The sequence below is a fragment of the Aspergillus karnatakaensis genome, assembly GCF_047715665.1.
Source record: "Aspergillus karnatakaensis strain CBS 102800 unplaced genomic scaffold BJY04scaffold_61, whole genome shotgun sequence".
NCBI lineage: Eukaryota > Fungi > Ascomycota > Eurotiomycetes > Eurotiales > Aspergillaceae > Aspergillus > Aspergillus karnatakaensis.
The window spans coordinates 141,268-161,545 of record NW_027395773.1 but is presented as its reverse complement, the minus strand read 5'-3'; the positions used below and the strand labels follow the sequence as shown (position 1 = coordinate 161,545).

General features: G+C 52.5%; 9 protein-coding genes across 9 annotated transcripts; 6 read left to right on the top strand and 3 right to left on the bottom strand.

Moving 5' to 3' along the window:
• Positions 1-651: 651 nt before the first annotated feature.
• On the top strand, positions 652-3,475 carry BJY04DRAFT_210300 (uncharacterized protein; the record flags this gene model as incomplete). The annotated part of the gene is made up of 6 exons (XM_073714233.1): positions 652-1,090; positions 1,161-1,452; positions 1,498-1,622; positions 1,667-2,180; positions 2,245-3,297; positions 3,346-3,475. The coding sequence occupies 6 exons, from the start codon at positions 652-654 to the stop codon at positions 3,473-3,475; spliced, it is 2,553 nt and encodes an 850-aa protein (XP_073566753.1).
• A 218-nt stretch (positions 3,476-3,693) lies between these two features.
• BJY04DRAFT_210299 (concanavalin A-like lectin/glucanase domain-containing protein) lies at positions 3,694-5,086 on the bottom strand (the record flags this gene model as incomplete). Its single annotated transcript, XM_073714232.1, has 3 exons — positions 3,694-4,596; positions 4,654-4,934; positions 4,993-5,086. 3 exons carry the CDS (start codon positions 5,084-5,086, stop codon positions 3,694-3,696), a joined length of 1,278 nt encoding a protein of 425 aa, XP_073566752.1.
• Positions 5,087-6,517: 1,431 nt separating this feature from the next.
• On the top strand, positions 6,518-8,436 carry BJY04DRAFT_222612 (Alpha/Beta hydrolase protein; the record flags this gene model as incomplete). Its single annotated transcript, XM_073717444.1, has 5 exons — positions 6,518-6,628; positions 6,678-6,852; positions 6,901-7,998; positions 8,057-8,144; positions 8,193-8,436. 5 exons carry the CDS (start codon positions 6,518-6,520, stop codon positions 8,434-8,436), a joined length of 1,716 nt encoding a protein of 571 aa, XP_073566751.1.
• Positions 8,437-8,983: 547 nt separating this feature from the next.
• Positions 8,984-10,105, top strand: BJY04DRAFT_231214 (quercetin 2,3-dioxygenase; the record flags this gene model as incomplete). The annotated part of the gene is made up of 1 exon (XM_073719468.1): positions 8,984-10,105. The coding sequence occupies one exon, from the start codon at positions 8,984-8,986 to the stop codon at positions 10,103-10,105; it is 1,122 nt and encodes a 373-aa protein (XP_073566750.1).
• A 105-nt stretch (positions 10,106-10,210) lies between these two features.
• On the bottom strand, positions 10,211-11,618 carry BJY04DRAFT_199228 (uncharacterized protein). The gene is made up of 3 exons (XM_073712737.1): positions 11,434-11,618; positions 10,767-11,308; positions 10,211-10,718 (listed from the first exon to the last, which is right to left on the bottom strand). The coding sequence occupies exons 2-3, from the start codon at positions 10,939-10,941 to the stop codon at positions 10,393-10,395; spliced, it is 501 nt and encodes a 166-aa protein (XP_073566749.1). The 5' UTR covers positions 10,942-11,308; positions 11,434-11,618; the 3' UTR covers positions 10,211-10,392.
• A 278-nt stretch (positions 11,619-11,896) lies between these two features.
• Positions 11,897-12,397, top strand: BJY04DRAFT_222609 (putative ribonuclease H1; the record flags this gene model as incomplete). Its single annotated transcript, XM_073717443.1, has 1 exon — positions 11,897-12,397. The coding sequence occupies one exon, from the start codon at positions 11,897-11,899 to the stop codon at positions 12,395-12,397; it is 501 nt and encodes a 166-aa protein (XP_073566748.1).
• Positions 12,398-12,497: 100 nt separating this feature from the next.
• Positions 12,498-14,673, bottom strand: BJY04DRAFT_138362 (sugar porter family MFS transporter). Its single transcript, XM_073708639.1, has 4 exons — positions 13,918-14,673; positions 13,199-13,861; positions 13,102-13,149; positions 12,498-13,048 (listed from the first exon to the last, which is right to left on the bottom strand). The coding sequence occupies exons 1-4, from the start codon at positions 14,452-14,454 to the stop codon at positions 12,677-12,679; spliced, it is 1,620 nt and encodes a 539-aa protein (XP_073566747.1). The 5' UTR covers positions 14,455-14,673; the 3' UTR covers positions 12,498-12,676.
• A 1,299-nt stretch (positions 14,674-15,972) lies between these two features.
• BJY04DRAFT_231213 (Zn(II)2Cys6 transcription factor) lies at positions 15,973-17,745 on the top strand (the record flags this gene model as incomplete). The annotated part of the gene is made up of 3 exons (XM_073719467.1): positions 15,973-16,056; positions 16,109-17,316; positions 17,721-17,745. The coding sequence occupies 3 exons, from the start codon at positions 15,973-15,975 to the stop codon at positions 17,743-17,745; spliced, it is 1,317 nt and encodes a 438-aa protein (XP_073566746.1).
• Positions 17,746-18,071: 326 nt separating this feature from the next.
• Positions 18,072-20,023, top strand: BJY04DRAFT_199221 (uncharacterized protein). The gene has a single exon (XM_073712736.1). It carries the CDS (start codon positions 18,414-18,416, stop codon positions 19,920-19,922), a length of 1,509 nt encoding a protein of 502 aa, XP_073566745.1. The 5' UTR covers positions 18,072-18,413; the 3' UTR covers positions 19,923-20,023.
• The last annotated feature ends 255 nt before the right edge of the window (positions 20,024-20,278 follow it).

Genomic DNA, 20,278 nt, shown 5'->3' with positions numbered 1-20,278 from the left:
GGCGAAATGTGGAGGAAAGTCCGGGGGCCGTCAGACCTAGTCCGATTCTCCAGGTCCATATCCTAAACTGAGCAGAATGACGATCAATGTTAGCAATGTATGTTGTTCTGGCGGGGCTGGCAATCAGCTTGATCTAGTCCGGACCTGTGCCTCATTATTTTAGCTAGCTATAATGAAAATTACTGGTGTAGCACCCGGCGCCTGATTGTCCCTGAGAGTGTTGCAGAATTCTCGTGGTCCTTATTTCGTGCCGGACATCTATTTATCGGAAGTACATTAGATTGAATGTAATTTCTGTCATAGTAACATCCCCTAGCCCTAAGCCATACCATCTATTCGCAAATGCATTTCGAGAAACGCTTATCAAGACCTCTGTGCCTCTGCGTGAATCGTCTTCTTACCCTACTTCACATCTTGCCTTCTAAGAGCAGCTTTGGAATAGAAGAACCAGGTAGCTGACATTCCTCAATTGGGCCAATATTACTCGTCCACTTACGCCAAGTCAACAACCTGCATTTGTTGCATGCAACCTATAACACCAGATCTAACTACCCCGCACTGATCTTGTCGTCAATCCTCATCACCTGGGCATTGGCCTTGAGCAACAAACCCTGGATTGTTTTCCAGAGACACTCGCCTACTTTGCGCACGATGGCTGGGTCGAATAGAGCGCTAACTTACCCACACGAAGAGTCCATTGCACGTGTTGTCTGGGCAGCTCATATCCTCTCCTACCTTACCAACAAACGAAACCACGAGGAGCTTTATGATGTTGGAAACAATGCGCAACGCGACAGCGATACAGATGAGCTAAGCGACTGTGACACGGACTATGAGACAGAGAAGACTGTGGTTCTGTCAGGTCCTCGAGATTCCGTTCGCCGAAAATTCCTCGACTGCACTGCGCAGTTGCTGTCGCCCTGCAAGGGGTGGGATGGAGTTACGGCAACGGCGATACGTGAAGCGGAAGACGGCGTTGAGGTGGATATCGCAGGGAATGATGGTTTTCATTCTGGCGCCGATGGCATGGACTGTCAGCTTGTGGGTTATTGCAAGATGTTGGAGGACTATTTGGCTGGTAGTGCCAAGGGTAAGTAAAAACTTCTCATGCTCGTGCGGGATGTTGAATATTTTGTGACTGGATGTGATAGCTGGCACAGGAGCGGACGCAAATGAAGCCTCTCTCGCAGAATTCGAGCTCAAGGTGATAGATTACACGTCCCGCCGGATTGATACTTGGATTGAAGGTCTCCGGAAAACCCTAACGACTCAAAAAAGTAGTTCTGACTCCAACTTCCAACGAGGGCTTCGACATGAGGCTGCGACTGAAACTTGGACAACCTTGACCAATCTTACCCTACATCCTGATGCTGATAGTAGAGCCCTAAAACACAGATCGCTTATAGTCCAACAAGCTTACAAATGTCTTCAATTTACACAATGCCGAGAGTCGTTCTTGGACACTTTTGGAACGCAAACTGGCCTGAAGCTCTAGAGCCTGTTGAACTTTATAGCGAGGCCGCTGATTGACTGCCGATTATTACGATCAATAGCTGCCAGAGAGCCACAGTTCCGGAATTGCAAGGTCTCACTGGTTCCCTCTAGGTCGACCACCAGTTTGAGTTCGAAATACATGGTTGGCATATACACGCGTGGGAGCAACTAGGGCTGGGTCCCACGCCTGAGCACATAGTCTCGATGCTTGCTCCCTTTAACCAGAGGTTTGAAAAGGCCTGTGCGGAGTCATTCTCTTTGCATGCAGAGATGCAGCTAGTGTTGCACTACGACGAAGGATGTGCATCTCAACCTACTTTGGACTACTTAGGATGCAGTAAGAAGACTTGCCTGCTCTGCGAGACCTTTCTTAACGCTTTGCCGGGTCCAATTGTCACGCGCGGAAGGCATGGCGTGTGCTATCCTGCCTGGGCCGTGCCAGGCTCGAGTTCAAAAACCGTAAAGGTCGCCGTCGAACGGTTGGAGAAAAGCCTTGTGGCTCGCATTCGAGGCCTTCTCGACGACTTTAAGCACCCTACGCAAAAAGGCCACACTGCTAATATTATGCAATCCGGCCTGGTGTCGGACTTTTCGCACCTTACGCTAGAGGAATGGCACCAAAGGGAGCAGGAAGTGCGGCTGTTCGACAATGAACGAGAAATGCAGCGTGCGAATTTGCTCATTACGTGAGTTGTGTCTTGTTACGTTGGGAATTACTGGATTATTGACTGACCATGACACCACAAAAAGTGAAGGGATTATCCCAACTATAAAGTCGAGATATTGCCCGATTGACAATTTCGAGCCTCAAGACTGTTGCGTGATGTGTAACAAGAGTCCAGGGCTCCGATGTGCTCGGTGTCGAAGCACATACTACTGCTCCAGAGACTGCCAAAAGAGTGACTTTCCTTCACATAGGCTCCTTTGCAAACAGTTTGCCACCCTGCCTCATAGGCCATCTTTCGAACACAAACGAGCCATACTCTTCCCAGTTGGGAGAGACAAGCCATGTTTAATATGGATACCCTGTAAACGCCAAGCAGACGAGGATGGCATCAGCTGGACAAAGATTGACCCTTATCCCTACCTCGGAACAGATAAGCCGTTCAAAGGAATAATGCGCATTGAACATAACCCGATACGATGCCGAAACCTGGGCTCCGGGTTTGTAGCCTTTGCCCCGGACAAGAAGGGATACTGTGTCTCTGTCATCCATCGCGAAGCCTATTTGGAAGGTGGGTCGAGCATGAATAGAAGTGTATTAGCTTCTGTAAAAGCATCCTGCGCCTCCATCACCCCACATCAATATCGCGGCCCCATGATTGCCCTGCGAGGGATTCACCACGAAGATTATGCGGACATCACCCTAGCCAATTTCCGACATTTAATGGATTATTTGGTTAGTTACAGAAACCACCATGTTAGGGAAAGCGTCCCCGGTCTTCAATACCACGCCCCAACAGCCGTCCGCGGCGTGAAGATCTGCTGCCACGGAGAAGTCAAGCTTCATGGGTCGGAGCCCTTCGTTTCCGTGGATGTTACTCCAGCAAACCAGATCTCGCTAGGCAGCGGATCCATCTCACCGATATCGGTCTGCCTCGGCATGCCGTTGCGTTTGTGGAAAGACCCGGACATCGAGTTCCGCCATGACCCGCCGGGATGGAACGGAGGGATGACGGCAGACAGCAATCTTAATGTTGCATTCTTGATGATGGAAACCGATACGACCAAAAGCCAGTGGGGGTGGGCGCCTGCGTACTGGAATAGCGGGATAGGGAACGTCTGGGCTGTTCGAGAAGACGGGTAGGATCTGGCTGTGGAAGATGTCGCGATGCTGTGACATTTCGCAAGACGCAAACTACAGCGTATGTTTGAAGATGTGATATACTCGGACTCGAGCGTAGTGAACAGGCAGAAGGTCTTGGATTATATCACCCGAGAGCATATGATTGATCATTGGCATGAGATTAATGAGCATTAGCAACTGCGCTTGCAGGGCAAGACTTGACCTCTTGGAATGACAAACTAGGGATTATAGGGAAGCTTTTGACGCATACCATGGGAAGTTTGCATCAAGTCATGCATAACGCAGAGCAGAATCACGTATCAATTCATACAACATAACAACCATAAACTAATACTCATAACAGACATAGCCCACTCCATACTTTTCAACAACTCTTTCTTCATAAAGATAGCCTAGAATCCCAGCGCCGCAGCAACATAAGCAGCAAGAACCACAGAAATACTCTTGATTTTGGAAGGCGACTCATCCTGGGCACTATTGAAAAAGGCTGTCGGAGTGCTCGTATCAGGGCTTTCCTGCACTGCACTTGCGCTCTGTGTCATACCCCCAGGCCCTGTGCGAGTGACACAGAACACGGTCCCTTCACTCACGCTCGGACTCGTGGTCGCAGGTCCAGGGGACATGCTTCCGCTATTTGTGCTTGGGGTCCAGGTTGGGAGTGTCAGTGAGCTTGTTCCGTGACTCCAGGTAGAGGGTGTCGTGGTTGAGATCACAGGGGTGGTGGCTGTGCTGGAGCTACCGATTGATGAAGTCGGTATAACAGTCACGCTTCCGGTGCTGGAGCCTTGATTTGCTGAGGTCGGAATGACAGAGCTCGAGCTTGAGCCCGATATAACACCGCTAGATGTATTATCGGTCGCATTTGAGAGACTGATACTCGAGAACGAGCCCGTGTTGTCGGTGTACGTATACGATTCGGCAGGGTTGTAGTTGATCACCTTGACGGACTCAACGTACATGGTGAACGGGCCTTGAGTGTAGTCCGTCTCGCCGCCAGCCCACTGGATTGTGCCCGCTGCGTTGTTCGGGTCGCCGCCCGCCCAGATGCCGATGCGCACCTGCATTGGGGTTTGCGGGTAGTTTGCTCCGCCGAGGGCGTCTTCATAGTAGAGTGTTCGGACGGAGGCGCCGTCGATGAACCATTCGGTTTTCTCGGCTGTCCAGCTGATGCCGTAGGTGTGGAAGGTGTCCGACGGGCTGGTGACGGCGACGGTGGTGCCGCGGTCGTAGGAGGTCGTGTTGCCTTTGCCGAAGTAGTTGGTTTGGACTTGGTTGTTGAAGGTGCTTACTTGTTCCTGTGATGTAGTTGTTAGCTTTGTCTGAATGGGGGTGTCTAGCTGGAGTGGACTCACCCAGTCAATCTCGTCTAGATCATCGGACTGTAGGATTGCGGTGCTGACGATGCCGGTGCCGTTGGCGGCTCGCATCGTGACCTCGAGATAGCCGAAGAAGATGTAGAAGTCGCTTGCAATTGTGGGGGCGTCGCCCTGCTGGTTGATCACGAACTCCGCTCCGAGGGTGGTGCTGGAGACTGTGCCAGATGTCACAGTCCAGCCATCGAAAGCAGTGTCGCCGGTGGTAAGGTCGGTCTCAAAGCTCCACTGCGAGAGGCCATTGTCAGGGTTGCATGTGCCTGTACAGCAAAGTGTCAGGCGGATGTTTAGTGGGAGAATTTCCAAAGGTGAACATACTAGTCAGTGGGTTGCAGTCAGTATAGGTCTGAGCAGCGCATGATTGAATAGCAGCCGCGACCGCGATCGCGGACCACTTCGAGTTGTATCTCATCGTGGCTCTATGCGTTGTGCAGGTCTTGAGAGTGAAAACCAGCTATTGTGCGTGAGATGGGAAAAACTCCGACTTATACCCTCGGACGACAGTTCCCTCGCCGTAGGTAGGGCTTGCTACCTCTGGCTGCGGAATCATCCATTGCGTTTACAACAATACATCTGTCCAAGGACAGTCAAAGAGTTCTGCGGCTTCTGATTCGTGGGTATAGAGAGTTTCTAAACTTATCCGGCATTGAAGCGATCTTTGTGGATGCTGACGATTCGGCTTGCGCGGCTAGCCCCAGCAACGCCTACAAGCAGTATCTCTGGTTGGTTAAAGCTTCGATCCGACTCTAAGCAGCGCCAAAGTTCTAGCATTGGCTGATATTGCGCTGAGATATAATGATCAATCTCATCTGTTCTGGAGAGGGAGACTACGTCAGCTCCACGCTGTGCGGATGGCATTTCCGCCACTGCGTGGCTATTCCGGCCCACAGTTGCAAATGCACGTACAGCAGTGGCAGAGACAGCCTTGCAGTGATCTAGCCCTAAATGGCTCTTCTATACCGCATTGAGCTTGGTGGTATAACACTTCAGCAGTACTGCTGTTTCAATCAGTTAACATCTGTCGTACTTTTTACAACAATTGTGATGGACTATATCTAAGTGCGAGCTCTACCCTTGGCGATATGCTGCTAGGAAGACCCAGCGATTGGAGTACAATCTACCCTCGCTTACAATACCCAAATAGCCTGTCATTCTGCACCCTCATTTTCAAGAAGTTCCCTTGACACCAATCGCTTATGCATGCACTGTGACAAACAAACCTCGGCAGTATATACCACATGGCCACTCCCTCTATAGAGTTCCTCTACAAATCCTTTTCAGCTGTGGCTTTTCCTGACGATAATGTCCTCAATTATCACTCCAATTATCAGCTTCAATATGATCTCCGACGTAACACAAATGCAGCCAGCCATTCTTCCCGCTAGGAGGCAGATTCATCCCCGCCAATGGCGGATCAAGGGCCTCAAATGCCCAGGGGCGACGAAAAGTCAGTCCCTGAGCGGAGGCCCCTTGTTGGTGGTCCCTTCGGCGCGTGGTCACATTCCAGCTGACCCCGGACGACATTCTGCATCGTATTCAGATCGACGGCGGCACAACATGGGCAATTATTTAAACACTGCAGCCACACTGTAACGATGGACGAATCCTGGTGTTTCCTCTAATACGAAAGGAGCAGAAACCCAGAGACGCCGGCCGAACGCTAATGCCTTGGGAGAGCTCACAATTCCCTTCAGTCCATTTAGCCCCCAATGCCATTTAATATCTGACATTGCGACCTCGTATAGATACTTGGCTGGGTGGTATATATTGGTCTTGGATTTCCCGATCATGCCCTGTTAGGAACGCTTTGATAATTCACTCCTACCCGCGGGTTCGGACGAATATGGCCTCACCAGCGAGTCTATTGCGCTGTTTTGCTATTGCGATATGCTTTTTATACGTGACTGCCGCTTTGTCTTCCACTCCAGATATTACCTTGAAAGACTGGAGCTCGGTATGTTCTGCTACCTGACACGAAAGGTAGTCTCGCTAACCGCAGCCAGCTTCCACCATCACCAACCCTCACATGGACCCCTTGCTTCGAGAACTTTACCTGCTCGAGGCTCGAGGTCCCTTTAGATTACGGCGACCCTTCTCGCGGAAACACTGCGATTGCTTTCATAAAGTTTGCTGCAACGAATGTATCAGATGGTACTCGAGATCTCCTTCTCAACCCTGGTATGCATCCCTCATCATACCCAGCTCGATCAAGCTAATCAGCGACAGGCGGACCCGGAACATCAGGAATCGATCTCGTTCTCACGCAAGACCCAGCCTTAACGGCTCTTGCCCAGGGACAACATAATATCGTGGGTTTCGATCCGCGCGGCGTCGGACGTAGTGGTCCAGAGGTCAATTGCTGGCCTGCGCACCCTCAACAGCGAGCGCAGTTCGAGCGGCTGTATTATCCCGATACGACGAATGCATCAGCGACTTCCCTCGGGCAGCAGTTTGCTGCTGCAGAGATCTTCGGCAGGGCTTGTTCTGCCACTGTTGGTGGTAAGGATGGCACTGCGTCCTTCGTGAGCACGCCTGCTGTTGCGCGGGACTTGCTCTCGTATATCGAGGCCGAGGCGGCGGCAAGTGGGCGGAAGAAATTGAAAGCCAAGCTGTGGTATTACGGGATCAGCTACGGAACTGTCATCGGGACGACATTCGCACATCTCTTCCCTGATCGTGTTGGTCGGATGATTCTCGATGCGGTTGTCGATGCAGAGGACTACTATGGTCTGGGCTGGGAGTCGAATCTTCTTGACACGGATGAGGTCCTTGCCGCGTTCTTCGAGTCTTGTTTTGAGGCTGGTCAGGAGATCTGTCCGTTTTGGGCTCCGTCTGTACAGCGTACTGCTGCACGGTTGGATAATCTTCTTGAGCGTTTGCGGTACAATCCTATCCCGATCTTACCAGGAGATGCATGTCCGCTTCCGATGCTGGCGACGTACTCAGACCTCAAACAAGTCGTGCTTCGGAGCATGTACTTTCCATTCCAGGGATTTCCGAGTCTTGCTACGATCTTAGCTGGTCTTGAGCAGGGGGATACGACAGCTTACACCGCGGCAGTCATGAGCGGAACTCTAGTCGCGAGCCCGTGCAATCATGCTATCGAAGGTTTGAATAGTACCGCTACGAAGGACGTCAATACGATTATCAGCTGCGTGGACAATTTCGGGGAAAACAAATATACCACGATCGAGGAATATGAGGAGTTTGTAGATACTTTGACAGATCAGAGTGCGTTCTTTGGGGAGGTTTGGCCCACGAATGGGAATCCGGTGCTGTGTAGGGCTTTTGAGGGAGAGGCTGTTCCGAGTGCTAGGCTGGAAAGTATGTATCTGTGCCCCGATTGTTTTAAGATAGGACTGGATACTAACCCATTGTTTAGGACCTTCCTCGATCCTTGAGAGGAGAAAGACGAAAAATCCGATCCTCTTCGTTACCAGCGCTTTCGACCCGGTAACTCCGCATAGAGGGTATGTCTACATGTCTCCGGATATATCGAGCCAAAGCTAATGGTGCAGTGCGCATAAAATGTCTGCGGTATTTCCGGGATCGGTGGTCCTGACGCAGAACTCGGTGGGACATACTGCGCTGCTCAGTGCGTCGTCTTGTCTTTTTGAGAATATTCATGGGTATTTGTTAGAGGGCAGGCTTCCGGCGGCGAACGCGACGTGTGAGCCTGATGTACGGCCATTCGAGAGCAGCCGGAAAGATAGTACATCAGCACTGGAGGCCCGATCTGTAACCTTGTTGAGACGAAGGTGAAGCACAGTAGAGCAGAGAGCCGGGTGTCCCGGTGTGTATAGTGGGTTCGGGATTTCCGAGCGACGGTGATACGTCATTCCCGGACTCAACCGTCGGCCATGGCTCCAGTTCTAGTAAATGATCTTCACCAGATGGTCCTCCTTTTCTTCATTCTCCATTTTCTTGAGTAAATTTCGAGTCGTTCACCTATATCTTCAACCTGTGAACCAATTAGATCTCCTGGTTGGAATGGATGTCCCCTGCTTTCCTCCAACTTCCGCTTATATCAGCACAACACCCACCTCAACCAGGAATATCCGTGGGTCTACTGCCATGCTAAGCTCTATAGAATCCTGCAGACTCGGTCTAGGGCACCGTTTCATGCAGCCGGACGTGGGGCATCCGTCCGGTTCAAGCAAACTCCTGCCACGCGAGATTACCTCTGCGGACTCCGCGGCATCTTGCCCGTGATGAAATCATCCCCTACAAGACTATAAAGGGAGCGCCAGGCACCGCTGTACGACGATCTTCCTCAGTCCCTTACCCCCGCACGTCGCCTACTCCTAAAATGAAGGTCAATACCCTCCTCCTCGCCGCTGCCGCCGGCACCCCAGCAGCCCTCGCTGCACCCAGCAAACCAACCTCCCTCTTCGTTGAAAACGCCCCAGACCATCTTAGACCCTATATCATCCGCTCCTACGCAAACGCCCAAGCCGTCAACGTCCAGGCCCAAACCTACCGCTTCATGGTCACCGGCCCATCCTCAGACAACGCCTTCACCCTCATGGACACCAACGCCCCCCACAGCAACGCCCTCGGCGTCCTCCCGCACCACCACGCCCGCCACTACGAGAACTTCTACAACTCAAAGGGCCGCTTTCAGCTGTGGGCGCAGAAGGACAACGACACGCAGCAGACCCGTGTCCTGTACCCGGGTGACTACGGTTCCGTCGTCCCTAATACAACGCATACGTTCCAGATCCTGGACCCGGATACCCAGTTGACGGGGACGATCTTCCCCGGTGGATTCGAGGATCTGTTCTTTTTCCTGGGCACGAATTATACGGCGAGTACCCATACGCCGTATATCCCACAGGTGGATAATTCGACTGATGCGGCGGGTCCGCCCGCGGAGTTGATTTCGACCCTGGAGACGTTCGATGTCTATGCGGAGTTGGACTTCGAGCATCGCACTGATATCGAGACGAATGGGGCTGCGCCGGAGGAGTCGGTGTGGCATGATGGAGACAACGAGCTTGGTGCACCGAAGAAACCCTACTTCATTGCTAATGGCTGGGGCCCGAAGAGCCTGAACAGCCAGACTGGATACCATATCGTCGCGCCGCTTGTTTCGCCGCAGCAATCGGGTTCGCTGAACTTTACGCTCTCGACTATCTCGATTAGCCAGACGCCGAAGAATGTCACCGTCCCGACTTGGAGGTTTGAGGGTGCGTGTGCGTTCAAGGTGCTTGAGGGCCAGCTGTCGGTTCAGATTGCGAATTACCCTGTTGCGCAGCTGATTGGGGGTGATGTTGCTTTTGTGCCGGCTGGTGTGCCGGTTAAGTATTGGTCTGAGGCGTACTTTACTAGGTTCTTGTTTCCGAGTGCTGGGGTGAATGGTCTGGATCAGCAGTTGATTCGCCGGGGGAGGGAGTATGAGTTTGTTACGTTTCCGAGTACTTGGGCTTAGATGGGGAGGATTGTGCGGGGTGTAGGAATATGAATTTGATATCGAAATGCTATTGAACTGTGCGCGTATCCTCAATATAGTAGCCAGGTTGAGCGCCAGCGATAGGGGCAACCGCCTACGCTTTTGAAGTATCGATCTCTTCGAAAAGACGGTACGATACACTTGACAGAACGAATCCACAGAGTTAATCCAGAGTCGAGCAGTAATCACATCAGAAAGCGTAGAAGTCGTAGATCAAACCAGTCCCAATCGCCCTATTCCTCACCACGGCATAACCTCACCCAACCCTAAGGCTGAGCAACAACAAACCCCTCCAACGTTGCCCGCCCACCGACGAAATCCGTCACAATCCGTCCAAAAACAAACTCGCTCTGGAGATACTCATACGCCCCCCCAGCCTCAATGCTCAGCCTCGCCACGCTCTTCCCATTCTTCCCGATCCCGGCGGCCTGTACGTAGAATACCTCGCCGCTGTCCGTCACACCATACAGGTATGCGTCAGACGTCGAGGTGAAGTTTGTTCCGAGGGGAGAGTACAGGATCGGTGCGACGAAACCCGAGGTGATTGTCCCGTTGATGGCGCCGGTTACGGTGCCGCGCGGGATGGGCTCGACTGATAGTATGTTAGTTGATGGAGATAATTTGGGGGCGGGTAGCAAACTTATACGTCCGCCTGCGGGGGCGGGGATTGGGCCTAGAGGAGGCTCGATATGGAATTGGGCGTGGAAGAGGGGCGTTATGATAGATGGGGAGGGGTCTGGCTGCTGGGGGCCGGGGGCGCAGCGCCCTGCGGAGACGAGGATTGCGGAGAGGGCGAGGTAGAGGAATGTCTGCATTATTGGAATGGTATTTGTTATTGTCTTCTTGTGTTCCACCTTCACTGTGTTGCTATGAGATGTTCCTTCAGACTTTATACTCCAGCATCCAAGAAGGATACAACCACAGCCACATATCCCGGGTGGATAGACTCTCCGGTAGGCAGAGCGATAACCTTATTTCCACAACTCGGCGCCAGTGAACCATCGTGGCAGTGCAGGAGAAAGCATGGAGATTGGTTCGATGTCTCGTATTGCTGGATGGCATTGATGCCTCCCAAGAAAATCCAAGACGGACAAGGAGTCGGACAGGTTGACGGTCGGAACACCCCCGCCGGCGGTATCGGGACACTTTTGAGATCAGAGCCCTAATCGGTTGCTGCGAACGCTGAATGCAGCATGTCAGTTCGGGGTCAAGAACGGTGATGAGGTGTTGTTTCTCCTGGGTGCCTGACAAGTTGGAGTCATCTCATCGGGTACCTACTCCAACGGAGGAGTGGGGGATTTACATACAGATCAGATCCCCGCCCCGACAATCAGATACTCACGGGCGATGAGCATTACACAGAGAAAAAGAACACCGTCGACCTTGTCCTGTAGGTATGCTTACCATAGTCATCGTTCAGTCACGTGGCTCGTGGCTTTATACACAACCTAATACACGTGACTACACCACAAACAAAAGATGCGCATTGCTTCCTCTTCTCTGTGTTGATCTGAAGTGAAGTGGACATATTAAGCAATAGCAACGTCTATCCCTCTTCCCTAACAGCTGAACACCCCTTTGGGTGAAGCATTTCCACGCTTCTGTCTACTGCAATCTCGTACGGTCTCTCCCACTGCCAACACAAACACAAGCGACGGAGAGCTCCCCACGCCCCATTCAGAGGTGAGTCTATCGAGCCCCATGGTACCTCGATACTATCCACACAGAACTAAGATCACCAACAGCCAAGCCACCAACTCCAACCCCAGCATGCCCTACCGCATCGACATCTACACCGACGGCGGCTGCAGAGGCAACGGCCGCCCCTGGGCCATCGGCGCCGCCGCCTACGCCGTCAAGAACAAATGGGGCCGATACCGCGGTGGAACGCGCTGTCTCCCGCGCAACTCCAACCCCCGACCGTCAAGCCAGCGGGCTGAGATCACCGGCATTATTCTTGCTCTGGAGCACGTGTTGGAGAAGTGGGAGAGCTTGGATGACGAGAAGCCGGATCTGGATGTTACGATCTATACCGACTCGAAGTATGCGGTGGGTTGTATGACGGATTGGATTTGGACGTGGGCGAATAATGGCTGGGTAAATTCGCGAGGGTGGGAGGTGGCGAATCGCGATTTGATTGAGGAGGCTTCTGCGTTGGATGATCGGGTTCGGGAGTTGGGGGATATTGAGTATGTTTGGATTCCGAGGGAGGAGAATGAGGTTGCGGATGGGTGGTGTGATGAGGCGTTGGACCGGATGGAGGATGATTGAGGTAGATGGATGGGGTGGTGAGAGTGGGTTGCTGATGGTAGGATTTGTGGTGGATTTTGTCTTAAGACAAGGCTAGACATTGAGATATGACTTTTATGACTTTGCTTTCGTGGTGATGCAGCTATCGCCCCTTCTGATGAGACGGTGCAGATTGAGTGGGGATTTCGCACTCGTGGCTATGGGCTGGGAAATGATCAGTAGATCATAGATTCCTCTATCAATGTCTATACACGCAAGCATCTATCAATCATCAATCTGAACTGCACGCTTCACCTCAATCTAAGGGGACGGGTTCTCAACATGAGAGTGTCCCTCATTCCCCTCCTTTCCGAAAACACCCTCCTTGATCTCGAACCGGAACTGCTCCTCATCCTCCTTCAACTGCTCCTTCAACTTCTTATGAGCCTGCCAGACAGGCTTGATCTCGAACAGACGGTCGACAGCCTCAAGCGGAATACCGCTGGTCTCGGGGATGAGGAAGAAGGCGAAGAAGAACGCGAGGAAGGAGAGAGCAGCAAAGAAGAAATACACTCCGTAGTGCATCTTGGCGAACATCTGCTTTGTGAAGCGCGAGACGAGGAAGTTGAACAGCCAGTTGCTGGCGGTTGTGGCGGCTTGTGCGAGGGAGCGGATGTTCGGGTCGAAGAATTCCTAGTGCCGTTAGAATGTGGCTCATCTGTAAAGAGTATAAGGAAGAAACGTACCGAGTTGCAAACCCACGGTGTTCCGTTCCAGGTTGGGGTATAGACGGCCTGGAGAGACAGTTAGTATCGTACAGTAAGGGACATGATGGGCACATACAGTCCACAAATAGAAAAAGAAGATGGCTGCAATACCACCACCATTGAGATGATCGGTCGGGTTCTCCTCGGGGCGGACAACACAGATGTAAGCACCGATAACCCACATGCAAACCGATCCGACAATGGCACCGCCGAGCAAGAGGTTTCGTCGTCCAAGCTGGTCCACCAAGAAGAGAAGCCACACAAAGGTCATGACAGCCTTGATGACACCGAAGATGCCGGTCATCCAACCGACGTCGGTCTCAGAGACACCGATACTCTGGAAAATGGTCGGGCTGTAGTAGTTGATCGCGTTGATACCGGATCCGTTCTGCCAGAAAAAGAGCATGCATCCGATGAAGAGTCGGTACATGATGGCTTTGCGTTGAGCAACGGCCTGGAAGGGCTTCCAGAACCCAATTCCGACAGTGGATGCTTGCTCCTCCAGAGCTTGGTCAATAGCTGCTACCTCTTCGGTGATATAAATGTCGTTCTCGTCCAGCTGGCGGACCCAGCAGAGATTGGCCATGGCCTGAGCACGACGGCCCTTGAGGAAGAGCCAGCGAGGAGATTCTCTGATCCACAAGGCTCCGACGAAGAGCAACCCGGCAGGAATGATCTGAACGGCAAAGGGGATAATCCACTGCTGATGAGTGGAAGGCATGTGCATCTCAACTCCGTACTATAGCAGAACCAGGTTAGCGGCGTCACTTACAGCCTTGGTGACAAGGTACTCACGTTGATCCAAAAACCGACGAGACCACCGATTTGCCATCCCAACTCGTAAAGGCCGACAAGGCGGCCACGGATAGCAGGAGGCGCAAGCTCGGAAATGTAGATAGGGATGATATTGGAAGCGATACCAGTGCCCAGTCCAGACAGGACACGGCCGCCGTACATGATCCCAAGGCCACTAGATCCCTTTGTTCCACATTGTAGGCCAGCACCCAGTGTGAAGACAGCAGCAGCAACCACCAAACTCCACTTGCGTCCCCAGAAATGACCAAGAGCATAGGTGAAGATAGCTCCGAAGAAAGCCCCAGCAATGAACAGAGACACGATGTTCTCGCTGATCAGGTTCACCTCCTCGGTCGTCTTATTGTTGAAGCCGAATTCTTCTTCGAATGAGCTCAAGGTGATGGTCGTCCCGATGAAGGCTGAGGTATAACCGATCATATTTGAACCGCATGATGCAATAAGGGCCAGGACGTAGATGCGCCAGTTGTAGACAGCCTTTGGCGTTGGCCGGTCCTCAACCAATGTGAGAACACCCATGATTGTGTATGACTCTGGTTGAACAAGAAGAGGCAAGATAGAGATCAAACAAGTTTGTTACGAAGGAAGAATGCCATGGGGTGGGCACAGCTTCTAAAAGGCGTCCACCGTCCGCAAAAACTTCGGGGTTTGTCAACTCCAGCCCTCTCTCCACAATTGCTTGGGGTTCGCTACGATGACATCCGGGGCATCCTGGAATGGCCAGCTCACGATACGCTGCAGGTCATACATCAAATCAGAGAGCTCCCAGACAGCATCTGGCAAGGAGAGACTGTCCGGGGGAGCGTTTTCCCCAGGGAGCTCCCTCTTATCCGCCTGGGCAAGGGATCTGGAGGCCGAAAAATCTGCCGCCGGGGTCGGCGCTGACACAGGGAGCAAGGAGCAGCGGGGGTTAATCGCTCTACCATGGGGAAGGCTTTGCCGCCGTCACCGGTGAGGAATGCTCGTCAAGGTATCCCACAAATCGGGCCGGATTAGCCAGTCAGAGCGGCCAAGTCGGCATCGCTTGGTTGTCCGGCCCGAGAGGATCCAGTTTTCCTTGCATTGGTTGGTTCTGACTGGGGAAAAGCGCTTAGCCATCGCTTCGGAAGATGGCCGAAAGGGGTTCTGTTTCTCCGGAGGGCATCGACATGGAGGATACGTTTAAGAGATGGGATTTCGGTTATCCTGATGAATTCTGAGGGTGAATCAAAGCAGAAACCTCACAGAGGGAGGAGTTTGGAAGAGAGTCGAAGCTTGACTGAATTGGCATTCTTGGTGAAGAACCACGCTAGCCACTCTTGGCTAGTGGTCTTGGTCCTGGATCAATAAACTTCCGTCGCGGAAAAACAGTCCCGAATGAGCCTGCCTCGGTCTCCGAGGGCTCTGTGCCTGAGAGTCCTTAGATGGTCTTAACAAGACTTGGACAGTATCCTGCTGCCAGATGATGATCTTACTGCTTACAAGTCCCTTGGAAGCTCTTTCATCCTACCTTGCTGTGACGTGGTCTGATACTCTGCCCAATATGCACGAGATATCTATCTGCGCCATACAATACCCCTGCCTCAACACTACAAAGGTTCGCTTTATTGTGGCACAGCTCCCGTTTCTTTCCTACAGTCTCTCGTTAGACAGGGTTCTTCAGCAACCGAAAACGAGGTCCTCGGCTCGAAAATGGTGTTTTCGTTGAGATGAGCCAATTTGTGTCCTGAAACCAACGCTGATCACCGAAATTTGGAGATTGTATGAGGTTTGACTCATCGCTGTGTGAGTGCGTAGTCTCGATCACCAAATGGCTACTCCTACTTGAAGAATGGACATGTCGGGTGGCTTTAAGCTCATCAATTAAAGGCCGTTAAGGTGAAACTCTAGTGGATTGTGATTGGCGAGGGGTCCAGCCTTATTAAACCCCTCTTTCGATCGTCCTCGCGGGGGATCTTCCCCAATCTCCCAGTACACTTGCCACTCCCTGGACAATGATCAATGCAATTCGACTTCCTGGATAGAGTTGGAGTAGCTTGAGCTTTGAAAATGTCCAGCATGCACTCTTCCTCCAAACGCGGCCGCAAGTTTCACCACAAATCAAGGTACGGCTGTGTTCCGTGTAAGCAACGGAGAATCAAGGTAACTATCACTGGACTCTCTTCTTCCGCAGGCAAGGAACTAACGCAAACAGTGTGATGAGAGAAAGCCTCTATGCGGAAACTGCGCTCAACGACGCGTCGAGTGTTCTTTCAAGTATTTCGCGCCTGCCACCACCAGTCAACAACTTACAACAACAGCCAGCAATCCCTCACGCGCTCTTACCCCGTCAATACCACCGCAGATTTCCCAGACGCGAACAGGCCTGATATTCTGTCGCAGCAATACGCGCGATCTTGAGCTCTTCTGCCATTTCCAGGCATACACGGCTCCGGCGCTTTCACCTCACGTTGCTATTCAGGATATCCTACGTGACGCCTTCATAAATCTAGCAACTTCGTATCCATTTGTCGGCCATGGCCTCTTGAGCATCGCCTATATCCACCTTGGAACGCTGTCTCCGGCGACTTCGGGCAAGTTGCTCACGGAAAGCGCCTTTCACCTCAACAGTGCTCTTCCGGGCTACCTGGGGACGATCAAGAATATCACCAAAGAGAATTCTACTGCGCTCTTTGGCTTTGCGATGTTTGTGGTTCTCTTCACTTTTGCCAACGTTAATGAGGAATGTGGCGTCTTGCTTCAAAAAGCTCAGGAGCCGTCAATGAGGACAGAAGCGATCAGAGGTCTTACCAACAGCGCTGCGCGAGTCGCCCACAGCATCCACAATATTTTCGGCATCTTCTGGAATTGTCAGCAATGGATCTCGTCTGGCCCTCTCGCCATTTCTATTCAACGGATGAGCCCACCAATGTTGATTGAGCCCTCTATACGTTGGATGCGAATAGAAGACGAGCATCTAGCGAGGCTAAGTCGTCTCTGGGAACACGACCCAAATACACCCATAGCCTACTTGCATGTCCTCTCCGACTCACTGAACAGCCTCCGCGATACGTTCGCCATGGTCACTCAGCTGACAGCCCTACCGTCCGACCGACGCGACACCTATTCCGAGTCTTTGCCCATAGATCTGTCAGATATCCACGCACAACTCTCTGCGGGGCGACTGGACGATATCCAGAGTGTATTCACTTGGTATATCCGACTATCCCCCGTTTTCATCAAGATGATCGCAGAAGGCAATGCATATGCAATGGTCGTACTCGCCCACTTTGCGATCGCGCTCGACCGCGCATGCTCTAACAAGTGGTGGGCACACGAGCTGCCTCAGCGCTTTGTGGCGATGTCACGATTAGTTCTGGGTGAGGAGAAATTGGGCTGGATCGAATGGCCACAGCGTGTCGTGTTGAGAAATGGCGAAGACAGGACAAGGGGCAGTTATATTTCGTGACCTAAGACGTCTTCAGAGAGGGGTTGTCAACCTCGACCTCACATGCACCCGGTCGCTCTTAACACAACGAGTCTTGGCCTGGTTACTATGGAACACATCTTGCCAGAACATGATACTTCGGGTTTTTCTCTATTAGATATTGCCCCGAGACAGGACTATCTGAGGCACCCAATCGACCGTGCCGATGTACGACTGGCTCTCTTCGGCATCACAGCAGCATGGAGTTCCTTTGCACACGCACACCACACACCATACCGGAACCTGCGACCGAAGTCTCTCCATGAGTTACAAACCTAGGCCGAGCATCTGTTGCCATTTGATCTACCCTGAAGCTCGAATATTCGAATCATGAAACAAGATGCCAACCCCACGGGGGCACGTGAAATAGGCTATCAGACAGCCGAAGCGACCGGCAGATGGATGAAACAATCGACACCGGACGCCACTCGTGAGATTTTGCAGCAGACATCTACATCTCAACGTTTCTACCGCCATCTCCAGATGCTCAATTCGTCTTTCGGTAGATCCTCGAAACACCCGATGCTCTGTCACTCTGTGCTCTCCAGCCTCAAGTCCTCCAGCGCAAGTCCAGCTCTGCCGAGATTCAAAAAAGCCCCGCTGACTGAGGCGCTGATGGTGGAGTTTGGCCCTGACTTTTAATCAGGGGCCAACCAATAGGATTGGCGTCTGTACGCTGGCTCGCCGATCTCATTTTTGGGCGGAGCCCTGCCTGGAAATTTGGAGGTTTCAGCCTTTCAGCTCGGCCAGTTCCAAGCATGCCGTATTGCGTATCGCTGCCCTGGCCATTTCTTCGCGTACACCCGTGTCTCCGACTGGATGAGGCAAGGCCGGTATTTCTTCGCCTGCAGAATGAGGGGATCAAATTGATACGTTGAAAGTGGATTCTTTGTTGCTTGGATTTCACTCTAAATCGAGTCAGCAATGGCAGACTATTTAGCACTCGAAATGCCCCTATTCGCAGCAGCTTTCCCCACGAGGCGCTGTGCAACTTTGGATACGATCGCGCCGTTATCCGGTTCCCTGCAGCAAGATGCTACACCAAGCCAGCCTCTCGGGGTATGCCTTCCTGGCCTTGATCCTCTCTGCTGCTCCTACTTCGGCTTTCATCAAGGCCACCGGTCCTGGTCCTGAAGCTTGCGGAAACCTGACGCAGTCGCTTGGGTCGAAGACGGTGGTGACCAGTGTTTTGAGCCTCAACTATATCAAGTCTCGGACTTCCTACTTCAACACCGAGCAGAGCAAGTTCAGGCCCTCTTGCATCGTCTATCCGACATCTGCCGAAGATGTATCGGTCGCAATCAAGGCGATTCGCGCCTCCGACTCTCGCTTTGCGATCAAGGCCGGCGGTCACAACCCCAACGACTTTTACTCTTCTGTCGACAAGGGAGTGTTAATTGACCTGTCATCGCTGACAGAGAAGTCGTACGACGAGGAGTCGACCCTCGCGACGTACCAGCCCGGTGGCAAGTTTGGTGATATCTACGAGTACTTTGCGCAGTGGAACCGCACCGTCGTGGGTGCTCGCCTCGCGGGGGTCGGGACGGGACTTGCGCTATCCGGTGGTCTTTCTTACCTCTCCAGCCAGTATGGATTGGCCTGCGATTCATTCCGCGAACTCGAGGTCGTCCTTCCCAACGGTGATATCGTGACTGCGTCTGAGAGCGAGAACGCCGACCTCTTCTACGGTCTCCGCGGCGGCGGCGGAAACGCTTACGGCGTTGTCACCAAGTACACCGTGCAATCGCACCCTTCGGACGTCTTTTACGCCGGTGTCGTCGTCTACCTGTTTCAGCAGAACCCGGCCGTGCTCGACGCGATCAGCGACTTCATCCAGTACAATGAGGACCCCAAGGCCGCGATCATCGGAACCTACATCAAGCTCCCAACTCCTGACCTCGACATCAACCTCGACGAAGCGATCACCATGTTCCTCGTGTACGACGGCGAAGACCCCGGCGACGCCTTCAAGAACTTTACCTCCATCCCTTACCTGATGAACACCCTCGGCAAGACAGACTACAACGGCGTCGTGAATATGCCCCTCCCCGGCAGCGCGGAGCTCAGCAAAGGCCGCAACACCTTCCGAGTCACCGTGCAACCCGGCAACGCACAGGGCGCAGACACCCTGAACGACCTCTACGAGCAATGGCGCGAGTGGAGCGACAAGAACAAGGGCAAATACCTCATCACCTCCTTCGACATCCAGCCCGTCCCGCGGTCGTTGACCGACGCCTCGAACTCGAACTTTGGCGGCAATGCCATGCAGATGCCTGATGGGCCTTGGTTCTGGGTTAACTATCTCCTGACTGCGTCGCCGTTGCTCTCCGATAAGGCGTATAAGGAGGCGCAAGCAAGTTTCAAGGATTTGGTTGAGGCTGTTCCGCCTGCGGAGGGTTTGCCGTTGTTTATCAATGATGCGTCGCATGATCAGAATCCGTTGACGACCTATGGCGGGTACGAGAAGTTGAAGGCGATCAAGGCAAAGTATGATCCCGATGGGTTCTTTAGCGAGCATACCGGTGGTTGGGCCTTTCCTTGATCTATAAATCGGTGGCAGCGACGACGATGTTCGATCTTATATATGTAGCCTTGGATATAGTTTGACATTTTGTATATACCATCTATAAATGATTTATGCACTCAGTGTGTTTTGTACTCGATGGCTCGGCAGCGTTAACTGAGACGTGCCCTGGTCAGTCTCTATTACCGTCCTTGTCTATCGTGCCGTCTACGCGCCGAAAGAGCAGGGAATAATCCCTGCCTCTGAGAATCCCCGGCGGGTAGAGCCACTACATTTCCAATTGAAATAGTCTAGAAGGTCGAGACTCGGTGTTGGTGTTGGGTTGGTACTTATGTTTTCTTTTTCCATCCTTTAGCCCCTCACCCCTTCATCCT

Excerpts from the sequence above, each read along its gene's own strand:
- BJY04DRAFT_138362 (XM_073708639.1), bottom strand. The coding sequence starts at position 14,454 with ATGGGTGTTCTCACATTGGTTGAGGACCGGCCAACGCCAAAGGCTGTC. Across the intron at positions 13,150-13,198 it reads TCTTTTTCTATTTGTGGACT|GCCGTCTATACCCCAACCTG; the intron begins GTATGTGCCCAT and ends CTGTCTCTCCAG. Across the intron at positions 13,049-13,101 it reads CACCGTGGGTTTGCAACTCG|GAATTCTTCGACCCGAACAT; the intron begins GTACGTTTCTTC and ends TAACGGCACTAG.
- BJY04DRAFT_199228 (XM_073712737.1), bottom strand. The coding sequence starts at position 10,941 with ATGCAGACATTCCTCTACCTCGCCCTCTCCGCAATCCTCGTCTCCGCA. Across the intron at positions 10,719-10,766 it reads CCCCGCAGGCGGACGTATAA|TCGAGCCCATCCCGCGCGGC; the intron begins GTTTGCTACCCG and ends ACATACTATCAG.
- BJY04DRAFT_199221 (XM_073712736.1), top strand. The coding sequence starts at position 18,414 with ATGCTACACCAAGCCAGCCTCTCGGGGTATGCCTTCCTGGCCTTGATC.